This window comes from Squalius cephalus, assembly GCF_949319135.1.
Source record: "Squalius cephalus genome assembly, chromosome: 22".
In the NCBI taxonomy this organism is placed as follows: Eukaryota; Metazoa; Chordata; class Actinopteri; order Cypriniformes; family Leuciscidae; genus Squalius; species Squalius cephalus.
Window position 1 is genome coordinate 26,698,260 of NC_137143.1, and position 18,499 is coordinate 26,716,758.

The following is an 18,499-nucleotide window of genomic DNA, read 5'->3' on the forward strand; positions in this document are numbered from 1 at the left end:
TCAACTTTCAGAGACTTAAAACCAGTGACTAGACTCATGGACCAATCCAAAGTCCAAAAAAAAAAAAAAAAAAAATCCATGTGTTTTTAGTGCTGATAAGTCCCTCAGCCACTGATTTCTCAGTATGTTGTTCAGTAAAGACACAAACTACATACTGCTGCTTCTATATTATATAGAACGGAATAAAATGTATAATAGAACAGAAAAGAACATAGTAATGTAGAATAGAACAGCATGATAATATACTAGGGTAGAATAGAATAGAAGAGAATAGAATTTAAACAAAGTGACACTTACATAATATTGTATCTTGAACAAAAACCACAGACGCCACAGTTGTGTTACCACAGCTTGATTTATTGTACTAAAATTTAAATTTGACAGCAATTATGGAAATATTCATTCAAGTGTTCAACAGCATGTCAAATTGTGGTTCTTGGAAATAAATGACTGATTGCAGTGCTAATAGTTTTATAATTGTTCTTTACATTAAAATGTAGGTGAAGAAACATTCTATATTTCAATATAAGCAAATATTTAATCTAAAACACTGGACTCCTAAGCATGTGTTGGATCAAGAGTGCATGTGTTGTGGTAGGTGGCATAAATTTATTTTAGCTACTGCAGGCCCTTTTTAAGTCAATGGCTTAAAAATGTAACAATGTTTTTAGACATAAAGGTAAGTGATACAGAATGAATGTGGCAAGTGTATTTGTTGACTTCTTGTACCCCTGGATTAGTGCACTTTTTACCAATGTGCACCTGATAATGATATACAGGAAAATGACTCCAGTCTTACTCTGGTTTAGCACCTTGTGTTGAGGAATATATCAAACAAAAATTAAGCTAGAGGCCTTTCAGCATGAAAATAAAAAATAAAAATAAAAAACTACAATTGCAATTTTATCAAAATACACATTCAGCACATAATCTTTGTAGTGTTACTAGTAACTTGACCTCTTGGTTTTACTGCAGTGTCTTCCTGTCCCCAAAACCCATTTCCACTGGTGCATCATTGAGTTCAGGCAGATGACAGAGTTGCATTCTTTCTAAGGTCTTCCGAAGTTGTCAGTTCAGCTTTAATGATATGCATTTTTACCTCTTTTGCCACAATATAAATGTTTAAACTGCATAGATTTAGTGTCCCAGACAGCAACATAGTTTCGGCCCAGATCCGACACTATGTTGTCGTCTGGGGTGGATAAAATGCATCCGTTCTACTCTGAGCATTGTGCTGAACCCTATGACACACCAATCCCCCCCCCCCCCCCTTCACTAAAAACCCACCCTATCCCTCAGCAGATCCACCGAACGAATCGCTCAAAAAAGCTGGCTTTGTTCAAACGGCTAAAATCCTGACCCCTGAAAATGGCCGTCTGGTCTCCTAGCGAAAGCTTTGCCAGGACATCCTTGTCGACATCGCTGCCCATGGCAATCACCGTGGGAACGCCCTCTACCCTGCGCATTGAGCTAATGCCTTCCTCCAGGTTCTTGTTGTTGGTGACCCCGTCAGTGATGAAGACGAAAGACAGCTCGGCATTTCGTCTAGCCAATCGGGAGCCCACAATGTTGTCGACGGCGTAGATAATACCACTTCCCACATTGGAAGTAGAATCCAGGTACCTCATGTTGGCCAGGCCATCAGCGATGACTGTGAAGTTGTTGGTAAATTTGAAGGCCAGTTGGTGTTGGGTTTCATCACCAAACTGCAGAAGAGCCACCCTGGCGTTACGTGCATCGTCATCTCCCCGGGCTAGGGACAGGCGGTTAGCGACATTTTCCACGAACTCGCGTGCATAGCGGAAATTCTCCTGACCCATGCGCTCCGAGCCATCCAGCATAAAGATGATATCAACCGGCCGCTGGATGCAGTTGGCTACGGCTGGCTCTATAAAATACAAAAACAGCAATGATTATCTAGGTTATCATGGTTTGGATTTACTTCAAGCTTGAATTGGGCCAATAAAAAATTCTTGAATAAACATTCGCAGCGTTCGAAATCGAATACTTCGCTATTATATAATATGCGAAACAGTACGGCAACAGAGCAGTATGTCCGAGTACATAGTATTCGAAAAACAGTAGGCGAAAAGTACCCGGATGACCTACTACTTCCACCAAGATTTTGAAGTGCGCTTTCAATGAACACTTTACTATCCCATGAGGCCACGGGAGAGGATTTATGATTGGCAGTGAAGTGACATGACTGGTAGGTCACGTGACAGTAACAACATGTCGAATGTAGTATGCCCATATTTAATTCATACTACCCATATTTATACTATATAGAATGCACTTTTTTAATGATTGCGAAGTAAATTCAAATAATAATAATAAAGATAAATAAAGAAATAATTTCATTGCTAAAGATATTTATTTGTGACAAATAATTCAAGTTGCATTTTTTGCAGTCCGAGAGCTTGCCATTTTTTCATTGCACATTTCTGATATACAGTGTCATATATATATATACACATAATTGTATTACCAAGAAAAAACTCATTATTTACCATAATGGCAGACTGAAATAATATTCTCACTGAATTGTGAATAGTCCATATATCTCAGAAAAAAAAATTCTCTCAGATGTACATGGCTAATTCACATTGATGTGTATCCCCCCCACCCACCCACCCCCCCAAAAAAAATCACTGAGATAATCATCAATCATGCAATAAATGTCACATAAATGGCCATTAACGTATATATAAGGAGGCTACAAAAAGTATGACTGAACTGCTGTTGTACAGTACACACATGCTTTTAGAATTATATACTCTCTAAAGATTTCTGTTGCCTAAAAATCAGATTAAATCTTGGGGGCAATTATTTAGGAAATATACTTAATAAATTTAAAAAGAAACTTTGTTAAGAATAAAACTGAATGCTATAAAAATGGTAAAGCAATTTAGAAAAAAATAAATTCTCAATTGATCATCATACAAATTATTTGTGTACAATATAGTGGGCATTTGAAGGTCAACAATGGTAAAGCAGCAGTAAAAAGCTTCCAACCTATGAGAAGCTACTAACTCTTAATGTGCAAAGTGCAAAACTGAAATGAATTTAGAATCAAAATTAATTGTTCATTAATGTACAGATGCTTTAAACGAATAGATCAACCAAAAATGTAAATTCTGTCATCATTACATGTTACTTCAAACCTTTATGACCTTCTTACTACTTTTAAGACACTTTTATGGAGTTGTTATTTTCCTTTCTAGAGCTTTACAGCCCCTGGTCACTATATGTTTTCATTGTATGGAAGGAAGAAAGTCATACAGGTTTGGAACAACATGAGATTGAGTAAATGATGACAGAATTTTCTTTTTTATGTGAAGAAAAAAAAAAATCCTAGAAACCCTGAGGATTCAAGCTAACTAGGGTAAGATAATGATAGCATGCTATGCAAGCAAAGTGTTGAAAAATCTGTTCATCTATTCTCTTCATTTGCAAATTTGAATGCAAACAATTATTACAGAGCATCAGGCATCAATGTCAAGAGGCAAAGGTTGCCATTTCACATTTTTGTAGCAGGGAATTGTTTTTAGCAGAGGTTAGCAAAGATTTCAGTTTTTGTTAACTGGCCATGATGCTAACATGCTAGTTTCTTGCAAACTGCATCTTTAAGAGAGGTATCACAAACTGCATTCGATTACTTTTAACGCAAATAAATACATTCATGCATAGACCAGCTAGCTTTTTACTTAACTGTTATTATTATTAAGCACAATTCTACAGTGAGGCCAAGTGCGTCCTACTGTATCCTTTTAGTCAAGCTACCAATGAAATTTTTGGGGGAAATGCCCAATCCCATGCTTCCTAACACAAGCCAAGAGCTTTGCTTGGGTCTCCCATGTCAGAATAGATCAATCTAAACGAGTCAATGAACAGATCGGTCCATCTCTGTTTGTCAGGTTCAGGGGTCTGTTTAGCCATCTGGGCTGCATAAGCCAATGTAGCTACAGCCTTGGTGTAGGTATCAGGGTGTTTGGCCTCTTGTAGATTGCTCAATAAGTCTGAGATGCTTAGTACAGTGGTTGGGATGGGACTGTCCTTCCACTCCTCTGCAAGGGCATCATCTGCAAGTGAGTGTTGAAACAATAGTTTTAGGGGCCTAGCAACTGGCTCCCTCTAGATGCTGTTTTGATTGATTTGAGTTTTTATTTTGATAACTGTTGCGCTGATCATTGTGCGTTTAGCTGACACGCTCAAAAGGAAATGTCACTCGATGACTGTTTACACAACTAAAATGTTCAGATAACTTTTTACCTCAGTGCGGTGGATTCCTTGAGCCACTGTTATCCTTTAATGATTTGTTGATGTTTTCCATGAGACATTTTTTTTTTTATTATTGATTTCATATATGATTTTAGTAGCCTGGTAGTGGTTTGATATTGTACAAATGTTTATGTCATTCATACAGTACATGACAAAAATTTTTTAAATTAACTGGTCAAACTGCTAATTTATACAGTAAATAAATCTGACTACAGTAGGCATTGCACATTTGTACTTGTTTTTGAACAAGAGCTTGCCAGGACTGCATTTATTTGATCAAAAATACAATACAAACAGTGCATTTTTAATATATTTTAAAATGTAATTTATTCCATTGATGGCAAAGCTGAATTTCCAGCATCATTACTCCAGTCTTCAGTTTCACATGATCCTTCAGAAATCATTCTAATATGCTGATTTGGTGCTCAAGAAACATTTCTTATTATTATAAATTCTGAAAACAGAAAACACTTGATTTCTGAGGAGTCTTTGATGAAGAGAAAGTTCAAAAGAACAGCTTTTATTTCAAATAGAACTCTGTTTTAACATTATAATGTAACATTATAATGTCTTTACTGTCATTTTTGATCAATTGAATGCATCCTTGCAAAATAAAAGTACTAATTTCTTTCTAAAAAAAACTTACTAACCCCAAATTCTTTAGCATTTGTATAAGAGCAACTTTGTACTTAACATTCTATATAGAATCAAAACAAGGTGAAAAAGTTCCCACTGCCATGTTTAGTTTATGCAAACGGTGCTACAGTGACATTCCCCTTGTGCGACTGGGCTGGTTATCACACATAACAATATATATAACATATACATTTGAGATGCATAACCTAACAAATGTATATCATTTGTTATGTGCACTGGATCGTTAATGTATAAAAGTAACCTTCATGAATATGTTGATCATTTACTCGATGTGCATTTTATTATTTTGCAGAGAAAACATTATTAATATGGCTTCAATAGGCCAAATACAACCTGAGGGTTTTTTTTTATATTAGCATAATATAATGGCTGACAATAATTGGCCATGAATAATATTGTATGCAGTGTTGTTAATGGTAACTAAAACAATTAAAAATCGTTTTTTTGGTATAAATATTAATATTAGATGAAAAAATGTATCTTAAAATGACATTTAAAAATTTTGCCTTGGCAACTAACTGAAATAAATATGATTTTTAAAGTACTAAAAAAATACTAAACCGGAAACTGAAATAAAAATAAATGAAAACTAAATAGAAATATAAAAAAATAAAATTGACAACAGCACAAAAAAAAAAATATATATATATATAAACAAAAACTAATTCAAAATATTAATAAATACTATAATAGTACAATTATGCAAAAATAACACTGTATGTATGTATAGAGTACTTCGCTTCTATTTAAATCCATCCAAAGTCTGTGAAAAAGGCAATTCAAAAACAATAAGGTAAAGAAGAAAATGAATAAAATGTAGGTATTTTTGGGATACATTGACTTGGCTGAAACAAAAACATTCAGACTGTCTTTTCAAGAATTAGGAGCCTTCATCTTTTGGGAATGGACAAATTAGGAAGGAACACTTACCACTTTTACATGGAAGATCTGGACAAACGATCACTGGATCTAATACAAAAAAGAAAAGAAAAGAAAAGAAAAGAAAGCTCTATTATTATAATCTTGGACATGAAGACATAAAAACTTGACTACAGTCAGGCCAGGTCACGAGACTTACCTGGGCAGAGTACGTTCTCGATCCTATCGATGAAATCTTCAGCGACCAGGTCGGCGAAACGCCTCATGCCCATGACCCTTCCATCTTTTCTGCAAGCGATGGACTTCAGGCTTTCATTCTCTTCCGGCTGGTCGAACATGTCACCAATACCGATGGCGTTCACGTCAATGCTGCTGTCCGTGCAGAGGTAATTGAGCAGTTTGTCATCATCACGGGGGTCATACCGGCCGTCTGTGATCACAACCACTGTGACGTTAGCCTTCGCACGACGGCTGTCGCGAATCAGGTTATCGTAGGCGAACTTCAGGGCGGAAGGCGTCCACGTTCCTCCAGCGATCCACTCGAGCCTCTTCACAGCATCTTTGAAGGCGGACAAAGAGTCGATCTTGGAGTCGTTGAGGCGAATAGCTTGGAATGTTCCGTTGTGACTGTACTGGACAACGCCAACTCGAGTTCCTTAGAAATTGACCAAATACAAATTTTGTTTGATTAAATGTAACCACTTCTGCATTGCTACTAAATGTATTTAAAAGCTAATTCGGATTGTAATTTTGCCATTAACAGACAAATAGAAACACAATGATGTCTTTTTACCTGTTTCAGAACTGGGATCTTTTGCCATTGAGCCCAGTCTGTTGATGGTATTGATCACGAAGTTCTTCTCCAGGGTGAAGTTGGTCAACCCTACACTCTCAGAGCTGTCAATCACAAACACAATATCCAGGGCACCACATCTCTTTTCACAATCTGAAATGAACAAGAAAATTGTGTGACAAAAGGAAATATACTGTAGCTATCCGTTCATCTCTACTGAAAAGTTATAAGAATCTTACCACAGCATCCACAGGTCTCTCTGATGTAGTTCATGACATCACATTCCTGAGAAAATGGATTCAACATTCATCCCTAACGTGATTATGTGCTATTTAATTAGAAAAACTGAATGTTAATGCTTACAGTAAGGCCAGGGTCTCCCTCTGGTCCAGGGTCACCCTGTTAAGGACATCATTTAAAATTGTTTAATATTAAGTTCACATAAATTGCACTGATGTTGCCATTTAAGCTCTGAATAGATAAAATATTCCATCTTTAAATATCAATCAATATGCACTAAAAAGTAAGCTTACATCTCTTCCTCCATCTCCTCTAGGCCCCCTTTGTCCAGGCTCTCCTAGAGGTCCGGGCTCTCCCTGAAACACAATGAAGAAATATTATCATTTTTATTAGGGGTTCAAGCATGAAATGCTGAAACCCTATTGTAATTGTTAGGATTCGTAAAATGCATCGTGCAGGCCAAACCGTAAGGCCTAGAGACGTGAAACCTGGCCAGATGGTAGGCCTCAATTTGGGGACAACCTATCAGAGTATGACCCCGATTGGCCCATAGGTGGCGCTACAGCAACCAAAAGTACAAAACCGCTCATAACTCTTAGGACGTTTGACCTAGACTCAAGTGCCTTACACCACTGTGATCCCTGGCTCAAGGCGGACAAAATGGCTATCTCCGAACTAGTACTTTTGCGAACTAGTCCCTGGTTTTTCGCCCGATTGGAACCAGACCAGTCTAGAACAATTCTCTGGACTCTCTAGATCAATAATTATCGAAAAAAAGAACTGAAGTTGAACTTTTGCATTTGGGTGGCTGTAACAGGGTCATTTAGAAAAGGGGCGTGGCAAAATACACTAAGAAGCCTATAAATCCCAAATGAAGCCTATTGAAGCCTATTAATGAATAGGAGCTCCCAAATGAAGCTCCCAAATGAAGCCTATTAATCCTAAATGAAAACTCAGAACTTCACAAAAATTGGTGTGCATATGTGACATAACATCATTAACAAGCATGCCAAATATTATGGAGATCGGACCATAGGTGGCGCTATAACTGTTATAAAACCATATATTTCCTAAGGTACATTGCCTGTATTGGCTGTAAATGGTCTTTTCTATCTATGATGTCAGTGTTTAAATGCTTGCTAAATAAAACTTGATGTCTTTTGATGCTTTTGTGCTTAAAGGTCTTAAAGGCCTTAACTGCTTGAACCCCAATAAATGCTGCTTGCAGCTTTAATTATAATTATTATTATTAATATATATTAAGAAAGTAAAATTGGTTGGAAAAGGAATTTCGTGTTGACTTTAAAGTCACCATGAAATCAAAATGGACAATTCTTATTTTTTATTGGAATATTGCAGTTTTTAAAAAAATGATTTATCCGTGCACATCATTATTAAAAAAAAATTAATGTGCCCTCATAATCTTTAATAAAAAATAACTTGGGGCGTGAGGGCGGGCCAACCTGTGACTCACATAAAAACGACCAATAGCAAACCACAACCATCCAATCAGTACCAAATGGACAAAATCAAGACCCACCCAACATTTTTCTTGTTCGAGAAGCCATTTCACTCGGATATATACGTAACCTCCGTTTCATGCCAACTATTTCTGAACAGCTAACGTGCAGGTAAAATGAGTCAATTTGCTTACCGGCTCTCCTGGAGTTCCGTTTGGACCTGGGTCGCCCTTTGGTCCGCAGTCTCCTCTACTTCCCCTGGGTCCAGGTGCACCTTTATCACCCCTGTCACCCTGTAGAACAAATATATATTATATAATATATTAATATATGGCAGAAATAATGTTGATATGGCTTGGAAAAACAGTTTGTATTTTACAAAATGTTAAACTCTAATGTGATCTAAAGCTCTGTGAACTGAAATAACTTTCAATATAAGTACAAATTTGACTAACTACAGTACCGTAGGTCCTCTTGGTCCAGGATAGCTGAATCCAGGTCTGCCAGTATCACCCTATGGTAAGAGAAGCAACATTTTGTTTTTATAATAGACAAGCAAGCATTGTAACATTACCATTTTAAAACGATTAGACTTTTTTTGTGTGTGTGATGTACCTTTGGTCCTGGGGGGCCAGGATCACCTCTTGGGCCAGAATCACCTGGGTCACCAAGGGAACCCTATAATGGAGATAACATGTTCATTACCAATTCTAGCTAAATAAGTTCATCAGCTGACTGGGCAGTGACACAACAAGGCAGTTGCCTATGGTCTCTGACACTTTCAGTCAATGTGTACTGTGAGGAAAATATGACTTGACATTTTTTTATTTAACAAGAGAAATTATGTATTTCTCTCTTCTTCTTTTTTTTTTTACATCTCTGCCTGCTTCTCCAGGAACTCCTGGTGGGCCTCTTGGTCCTGGAAGTCCATTATCACCCTAGAAGTTAGAAACAAAACCAAAAACAAATATATTTTTTTAATCATGTCCACCTTAAAACTTATACAAATCTCTCTTTTTTTCAGTATTTAAGCAGCCAAATCACAAAATCACCAAATTACCTTGGATCCTTTGCTGCCAACTTCCCCAGCAAGACCCCTGGGTCCCTCAGGACCTGATTCACCCTGTCAAACGTTATAAATATTTCAATGAATCATCTAGGATATTGATAAAATAATTATTACATTAAAATAATATTGTCTCCCCTCATTTATTTTCAGTGAACCCAAACACTGACCTTGTCTCCTTTTGGCCCATTAGGTCCAGTGCTGCCTTTAGATCCAAATTCTCCTCTTCTTCCCTAAAAATGCAATGGTAAATATTACAATTCTGACACAGGTCAACCTACTGTAAGTTTTACATGTCCAAAAACTATTCCTCACAGGGTCGCCTTTAGGTCCAAGTCCTCCAGGTGTCCCCTATAAAACAAAATAAAATTTCCTATAACATCATATCAAAATTGATTTAGAGTGTTAAAATTAAAATAAAAACATTAATTACTTACAGGAGATCCTTTCTGGCCAGGAAATCCAGGCGATCCAGGGCTTCCTCTCTCTCCCTGTAGGGGGTGTCAGAGAGTACATTACAAAATGTTTGATAGGCAATATTAACGTAATCTCTGTGGTTAGGAGATCTTACTTTGGGTCCAGGATCTCCAGCCAGGCCGGGTGGACCTGGTCTTCCTGGACGACCTGGATCACCCTGAGAACAAAGTGAGAAACCATCACACTTCCAACTAAAACGCCTAAATATTGGCTTTTAAATGTCAATTTTATTTTTCTCTGTAATTTATCAGGTACCTTTTCTCCCGGAGTCCCTGGAATTCCAGATTCTCCAACACTTCCAGGATAGCCATCAGGACCCTGTGAAAGACACATTCATTAATTGACATTAAACACCTTGTATAACTTAAGTAACAGATATTCAAAAGAAAAGGATCGCATACCTTGTCACCCGGGTCACCTTTGCAGCCAGGAGCGCCAATCCTGCCAATTTTACCCTGTTAAAAAAAAAAATCAGACATTTTTATTTATTTTTTTATTTAAATTTGTATTATTTTGATGTATATTTTGACAATCTAATGACCCGTCCGCAGTGCGTGCCCATCCGCTACGCCACTGAGTCTACCCCACATATACCATAACTAACCTTCTGCCCATCCGTTCCATTGCGGCCAGATAATCCTGCAACACCCTATTAGAATAAAAATGTTTTGTAAATATTTCAAAATACATGCTGCATGGAAGTTTCTGAATTCAGAGAAAATATAAAGTGATAAGTAATTGTTATGAGAAACTTACCTTTTTCCCTTGTGTTCCAATTTCTCCCTAAAAACAGATCGTTTCCATATAAACAAAAGTAAGTTTTTGGTACATTATCAATATGCCAACCACATTTATCAGATCTAACAGATAACATTGAGAAAAATCGTACCTTTTCTCCTCTGATACCAGGCTCTCCCTAAATGAGAAAAGAAACAGTAGGGTGGTTTCAAGTGCGATAATGCTGATATATACATAATATATTTGAATGACAGCTACTTAGATGTACACAACATTTGAACTGAACTGAGTTTTTAACACAATATATAACACAAAAAAACCCACTAATGATATATTGTCAAGGCTGTCTGAGCCTTCCTTCCTTTCAGGTAATCAGCTAAGCAAATATGGTATCAGTTAATGCCAATAATGTCAAAATAGCCAAATATGTGCAGATTAATTGGTCTGACCGAATATATATTGGACATTTCATTGCACACGAGGAATGTGAAGAACTTACTTTATGTCCAGGATGTCCAATGGGTCCCTCAATACCTGGATCTCCCTGTAGATTTTGACATGAGTTAATACAAATAGCATTCACTGAATACAAATTATGTTTAGTATAGTCTTTGATTGAAGTGCAGTATTTTACCACATGCTTTCATGAGAACTGGTTTGTACTCACAGGACGTCCACGTTGACCTTTAGGGCCAGGGTCACCGTTATCTCCTTTCGCTCCCTGTAATAATCAAGGCACCATGATCAAGTGTTAAACAGCGGTGAAATTACTTGTTTACTTAAGATTTTAGTATTTTTTACTATAGTTCTTTGAGATACTCACTTTCTGTCCTCTGTGTCCTGGTGGACCTGGAGGGCCAGCAGTCTCCAAACATTTTGCAGAGTAGCACTGGAATATTATGATGAATTTGAGTTAGAAATCATGATACAATGTTAAGATATTTTAAATTGTTTAAATATGTTTAGTCAGTTCTTTGATAAATCTATGAGGAGGACAATAAAAGTCCAGATGCTTTAAACAAATTCTATTATATTTTCTGGAAAAATGACAGAAAACCTTCGTTAGACCTATCAGCCATTCTTTATAGGCATTGGTGGTACCATGAAGAGCCTTTAACATTCATGGAATCTTTCCATTGCACAAAAAGGTTCTATATAGTGGAAAAAGGTTCTTTAGACCATTCAAATGTTTGAAAAAATATGGTTCTTTGAAGAATGAACTCAAAAATGGTTCCTCTATGGCATCGCTGTCAAAACCCCTTCTGAGGAAACCCCTCTGAGGAAAGTGATGCAATAGTTGGCACTCAATACATTTTTTTTTTAAATCAATAGATGTCAGTACACTGATAGGGATCTCACCTCTTGATAAGCCAGATGAAGCTGTAAGAGAGAACAAGACCAAAGGAAGATTATTAAAATACTAAATCTCTTATTTCTTATTTTATCATTAAATGGATCTGAAAATGATCCAGTATCATAATTTCAGATTATTATGCCACTGAAAGGCATTGCATTACCATTGTGTCATAAATGCGGTCGATTGTTGATGTCACTAAGACAGGCCGCCCTCCTGTGAGATCAACCGCCATGAATTTATCACGATAAACTCCTGCCGGCGAGTTAGCGATCTCCCTGAGTCCCGCCTCCTCCAGGTTTCTAGACGATGCGACAGCGAAGAGCTTAATGAACTTATCGCGTGCTTGTTCCGCCGCCACTTTGATCCCACCACATGGGCTTCCTGTCACGTGACCATCTGTGATGACCACTGCAAAGCGCTTGGCATCGGGTTTGGATTGGGCTTGGCGGACGAGTTGTTGGGTCATGTTGGTGATGGCACAGTCAATATAAGTGCCCTTGCCCAGGTATTTGATCGGTTTGAGCGACCTGATGAATTCATTCTTATTGGTGACAGGGCTGATGATCTCCTGCAGCTGGGAGAAGTGAAGGCCTCCAACAGACCAGCTGATCTGAACTAAATTTTTGTAGTATACGTCTTCTAGTTTCCTAACAAAGACTTCGGTAAACTCTTTGATGCTTTCTACCAAGCTGCCAGGTGGGTTCTCCTGCAGAGCTATGGTCTCAGATGTGTCGATGACAAAGTACAGGTCGATTGGGCACTCGATTGGTTCTGGAGGGACAGAACACACGCACAGCAACGCAAGTCACTAAACAACATGAAATAATATTAAAAAACTGTTAGAGCTGCATGATTCTGGATAATTTGAGAATCACGTTTTTTTTTTTTTTTTTTTTTTTTCAAATTCTAAATGTTTCACGATTCTGAACAGACAACTTTAACAAAATAACGTAATGTACTAGAGGTTCTGACAAAATGTTAATTGCTGCAGTCTATTTAAAAATGTTTCTTTAATTTGAATCAGTAAGAATGAATGATTCAATGACTCACCCATAACTTTCATACATGCACTGCGTTAGATTAAACCGGGAAGGGTCATAGCACTTGCATATTGTTGTCCTATTGTTAGTTTAACTGCTTCTATTGTTCTCATTTGTAAGTCGCTTTGGATAAAAGCGTCTGATAAATGTAAATGTAACTACCTTACTTGTTTCATTACTAAATGAACAGCATTTTTTAACAAATCTCATGAGTGAATAATTCAATGATGAATAAATTTCACCAAAACGATACAATTGTTTTTTAAAGCACCAAGTTACTTTCAAAAGGTGATTTGCTCTATTTTGATCGGTTCTGTAGACATCAGTGTTTATATCCGAACAATAGCATTTTATCCCAGTACTTATGTGATAATTTGAATTCATGTAACACAAAAATAACGTGTGTGGTTGAAAAGGAAGCTGTTTCATACCTATATAGCAACTGCTCTCTCTGACTCGGATTTCAATGCTGTGATTTTGTCAAAGGTTTAATAGACACAGGCAAATTGTTATCATTTAGGAAAATGATCGCATGGGTGTTTGAATCTAGATTGCGATCTTTTAACGATTAATCGTGCAGCTCTAACTACCGTTCAAAAGTATGAGGTCAGTATTTATTTTATTTTTTAATTTATTTGAGCAAGGATGCATTATATTGGTCACAAGTAACAGTAAAAACATTAATAATGTTACAAAATATTTATATTTAAAATAAATGCTGTTATTTAAACTTTCTATTCATCAAAAAATCCTGAAAAATATTTGGTAACAATTTATTTTAAGGTGACGTAGTTACACGTTACTACATGTTCTTACTTTAGTAATAACTAAACCTAAACCAAACCCTAACTGTAATTTTATTGTAAGTTCATGTAGCCTATAGTTAATTAATATTACTCAGTACTCTGTGCAAGTACATTGTACTTGAGTAACTACGTCACCTTAAAATAAAGTGTAATCAAATATATTTTTTGAAAGAAATTAATACTTTTATTCAGCATTGACAGTAAATGTTTTTGTAATGTTTTTGAAAGAAGTCTTACACTTTATGTGATAACAAATACAGCAAAAACAGTAATATTGTGAAATATTATTTTAAAAATTCTAAATAAAATTTTCTGTTTTAATATATTTTAAAATGTAATTTATTCCTGTGATGGCAAAGTTGATATTATCACTGTTGAAAACAGTTTCTTAATATTTTTGTGGAACCTGTGATATATTTTTCCTAGGATTCTTTAATAAAATTCAGATGCAAGTAAAAAAAAAAAACAGCATTTCTTTTGAAATGCCACTTTTGATCAATTAATATGTCCATCCATATTGTTAAATAAAACATATGTGAAATGAGCAATGAAATAATACATTCATATTATAATAAAGCAGATTAATCGGTTACTAAAGCAAGCATTTACTCACTTGAGCAAGAAGTGCCACCTGGAGTCTGGCCCTGTGTGTGAACGGCCACAAACAAGAGGAGGAGGATCGATAGTCTCATCATCCTCATTCTCCTTCCTAAACAGACATTTATAAAGCGGACTTTTACAAGAGGGCAAAAAATATGTTTCTGCAGTGCCATAAATTGGGGAATGTGACCGTTTTACCACTTTAAATTAAAGTAGGCTACTCTGATGCACATTCATGAAATTATGAACTAACAATCTATATAAATTCACTATACATTTTATCTAAACTATATAAATTCAGTTTCGCATAGTGTATCTTTTGCATCAGTCCAGTTGCACTATCCTATTTCTGATAGGGGCATATAAACAGCTAAACTACACCAAATGATCAATATTTACTTTATTAAGAAATTCTTAAGAAATGTCTTTTATAAGATATAATTGGATTTGTGTCAGATATATTATAGAAGTGCCCTTGAAAATGCTCAAACTGAGTTAAGTGACAAATGGAAACATGAGTTGGACACACCCATGAGAAGTTGAATTGAAAATTGAAAGACGGGGAAATTCAAGAGGCAATGGCATTCTGGGAAATGAAGTGTTCACCACAACATTCAAAATTTGACTTGACAAACTTTCCTTTTCCTTGTTTAAAATTCCATGTATTGAAACTTTATGAATTTATTATTATTATCCATGAATTCAAATGTTAGTCCTTGTTCCTGTTTGCTTCCTCAATTCAAATCCACCTCAAATTCAACTCAATTCAGAAAATTCCATTTGGAAATTAGCTATCGTACTTTTCGAGGTACAAGTCAGTTTGCTTACAATATGTATTTACTTAAAATCAACTGTCTTTAGAATAAGAGCTTGTACATGTTTCTGAACGTTGTAAAATGGCATAGAGCTGTTCAGTTTGTAGTCCTAAAACCCAGAAGAGAATTAGCATTTTGAGTCATGAGTTTTAGGTTATGAGTAAAATAAGGATCGTGGCTAACATTACCTGAAGAGACTTTCATGTTGTGTTCTACAACATATATTACACACAGTCCTCAAACTTCAATTTTGAAGAGTTTTTAAAATGGAAGTTGCTAACAAATTGCTAAATAATGACTACAACTCCCATAAAGTCGTGAGTTTACATGCTTGACAAATCAGACAACCATAGAACTTATTTAGTGACTTGTTAGCAACTTAAAAACTTTTGAGGTAGGACTGTGTGTTGTAGATAGTGTCTTCAAATAGTTTTTAGTATATTTTTGATATGCATAAAATGCATATTTTGCAATAGACAAAATGTATTGTTTCAATATATAATCAACATCTTTAAATCAATTGTATATTTCTGCATTGTTTTTAATTCGACTATGTCATTTGCAATGCTTCATGGGATTGTAGTTCTTTATCTTATTAAAGCCGTTCGTAGTTTACATGGAGACAATAATGGTATTGTTTAAAACTTGCACTTAGAATCCTGTTTTCAAAAGTAAGCACTTTCAAGCCCCCAAAACACACATTTTATTTGAAAATGGTGTCGTGTAAGCAGCCCCTCAATTAAGTCAAAAATTTCCAAAAATAAATCTTACAAATGAAATCCCCATGGAGAAAATACTTCCAGTGGGCAGGCACTGTGGGTGGACAATCTATTAGTTTAAGCTTTAAATAAGGGAGTGGCTTGGGCAACCGGAAGTTGTTTCTAATTGTCTCCATAGACTCAATAATAATTATCCTAGGTTATTTGAACTTTTTACTCTGTATTTTCAATGGAATGCATTTCAATGCATTTGTGTGTGAATTATTGACCAGGCTGCTGCTGAAGGGCCAAACAGACGCCTGTTACTTTTCTCTGCGCTGATCAAAACGGACCAATCACGATCTTTGCAATTACTGTATGAAGATTAAATAAAAATATTAATTTTATATAGATTTCTGGGGTGGATTTTCATCTATGTCAGATATCAATTATTAGAATGAATCGATCCAAACAATTTCACAGTATATATCAAATGTCTCAAATAAGACAAAAATGACTTTCAAAGCCCCCATTTGTCCCCTGAAGTAAGACAACTTTTGTCTCAGATGAAAGAGTTATTTGCTAGTGTTCTGAACAGATAATCTGTTGAAAACTAATCTGAGTTCATATTCATTCTGGACCTTATTTGTCAGATGCCAATTCAGACTAACTAAAAAAGCATCTTCCATTAAAACTACTATGTTAAACGTTTAAATGTTAAATGTTTTACAAACAATTATCTAATCTAGGCCTTCACATTTGTTCAAATGAGCAATGTTGCATGGTTTAAAATTAAATAGGCAACAAAACAGAAATATGGCCTCTAGCCAATGTTATTCCTGCTTTACATCCAAATAGCACAGGTGATTATGACATGATGAATTATCAAGTATTGTAAATATGTATGATTCATATATTGCAAATGCATTACATTTACATTAGGTTTTCAAGGTCTGTTTGTTAATCATACTGATTACACCGCAACTTCAGGTATTTCAGGCCCATTTGACATATATGTGAAATATAGGCTATAGTCATAATATAAACACATGCGTCTTCCCATCATCTAAAATAAGTTTTAAAATCAATCAAACAGAATAACAGCACACATCTATAGGACGATCTACGACATTAAATAACTTGAATAAGCGTATGCAACTCACACAGAATTATGGAATCAATAATAATACAGCATGCACTAAATAGTTTTTCAGCAAATATAAGAACCATAGAGAATTTATGTGAGAATTTACAGTTCACTGAATAACTGCAGCAAAGTGATAGCATAAGTGCCTGAGCATTACTTCCACTCATCAGAGACAGAAACGCACTGCCAAAGTTACAGAAAAGTTAGTCTTCACTTACCCACCAAAGATCAGAAAATCTGAAGAACTTTTCGAGTGCTGATTTATGTTTAGGGTTCTCAAGCATACATTCCGAACTGGGTAAAGCAGAAATCAGAATAAAGTCCAAAATAAGGGAGTGAGCGAGAAGCCCAAGCTGCAGGAGAAGTTTCCTCTGCGCTTCTCCCTCCTTGAACAGAAGTCTGGTCCCTCCTTCATCAGCGCTAGAGGACCGAGCATCTGTGCAGTGCCTATTCTGTCCGCATGGCGGCGCTGTGCATCCACACTGATGGACTATACACCCACTCCTTACGATTTTGATGGGTATCTGGTGATAAGATGAGGGGGTTGTGTGGATCACCCACACATGTTTCAAAGACCAACTTATTATTGAATTATATATTTTTTGTTAAGAAATAATGTAGCCTGTTGTTTTAATGGATTCGCAGGAACTCTCAAATGGCAATTTTCTTCTGTGGAAGTGCTTTAATGAAACGCACATGGCAGAAGCATCTGTCGGCAGAAATCAATGACCATAGTTCATTTTCAAAGGAAACAGACATTATGCGTCTTTTGAGTTCTATTTGCAGGGAATGCGTATGGGAAAAACACAGCCAGGTGTTGGCTATTAATAAAGACTTTAAATACTCTGTTCTCAAGTTTAATTGAATAACACACACACACACACACACACACACACACACACACACACACACACACACACACACACCTATATATATTATAAAATGTTGTGTCTATATAGCAATATTATCTCTGCAGGTGTTCCTACTTTATGCTTGTTTTGTTACGCTGGTTGAAAGTCTCTTCACATCCTGATAGCAACTGCTAAGTTAATTGGTTTAAATGTATGTATATCATCTGTAACCTTAAAATGTTTATCCAATCATTGCATGCGGTCCGAATGCACTGATTCAATGTCCTGCCTGCCTGTCAACGGCGTATGTATTTGAAATGTATTTTCAAACGTCTCTCACAGCGCTTTTGTTTGCTCTGGCTGTGCGCGTTCATGTGTTTTGTGTTCATTTTTTTTCATAATACAGTGATGAAAATGAGATGATTTTGCATTACAGTAAGGAAAAAGCTATCAGCTGTCATGAAAATAATGTCAGAATAGCAAGAATTTTTAGTTTTCATATATGCAAGATATACTTTCTATTTCATTTTTTTGTTATTTTAGGGAGAAATATGACTTGGACATGCTCTTGAGAGGCTACATGAGCTTTACCAA

At 36.0% G+C, this 18,499-nt stretch overlaps 1 protein-coding gene across 1 annotated transcript; it reads right to left on the reverse strand.

Annotated features, from left to right (window-relative positions):
* Positions 1–336: 336 nt before the first annotated feature.
* col6a2 (collagen, type VI, alpha 2) lies at positions 337–17,484 on the reverse strand. Its single transcript, XM_079856825.1, is given in 30 exon segments — positions 337–1,888; positions 5,869–5,907; positions 6,017–6,472; positions 6,611–6,763; positions 6,850–6,895; positions 6,974–7,009; positions 7,144–7,206; positions 8,505–8,603; positions 8,774–8,824; positions 8,926–8,988; positions 9,186–9,248; positions 9,371–9,433; positions 9,547–9,609; positions 9,692–9,727; positions 9,814–9,867; positions 9,948–10,010; positions 10,109–10,171; positions 10,255–10,308; positions 10,458–10,502; positions 10,610–10,636; positions 10,743–10,769; positions 11,091–11,135; positions 11,259–11,312; positions 11,415–11,480; positions 11,951–11,971; positions 12,109–12,719; positions 14,408–14,503; positions 17,277–17,357; positions 17,360–17,402; positions 17,404–17,484. Coding segments are annotated over 30 exon segments (3,240 nt in total). The 5' UTR covers positions 17,470–17,484; the 3' UTR covers positions 337–1,295.
* Positions 17,485–18,499: the final 1,015 nt, after the last annotated feature.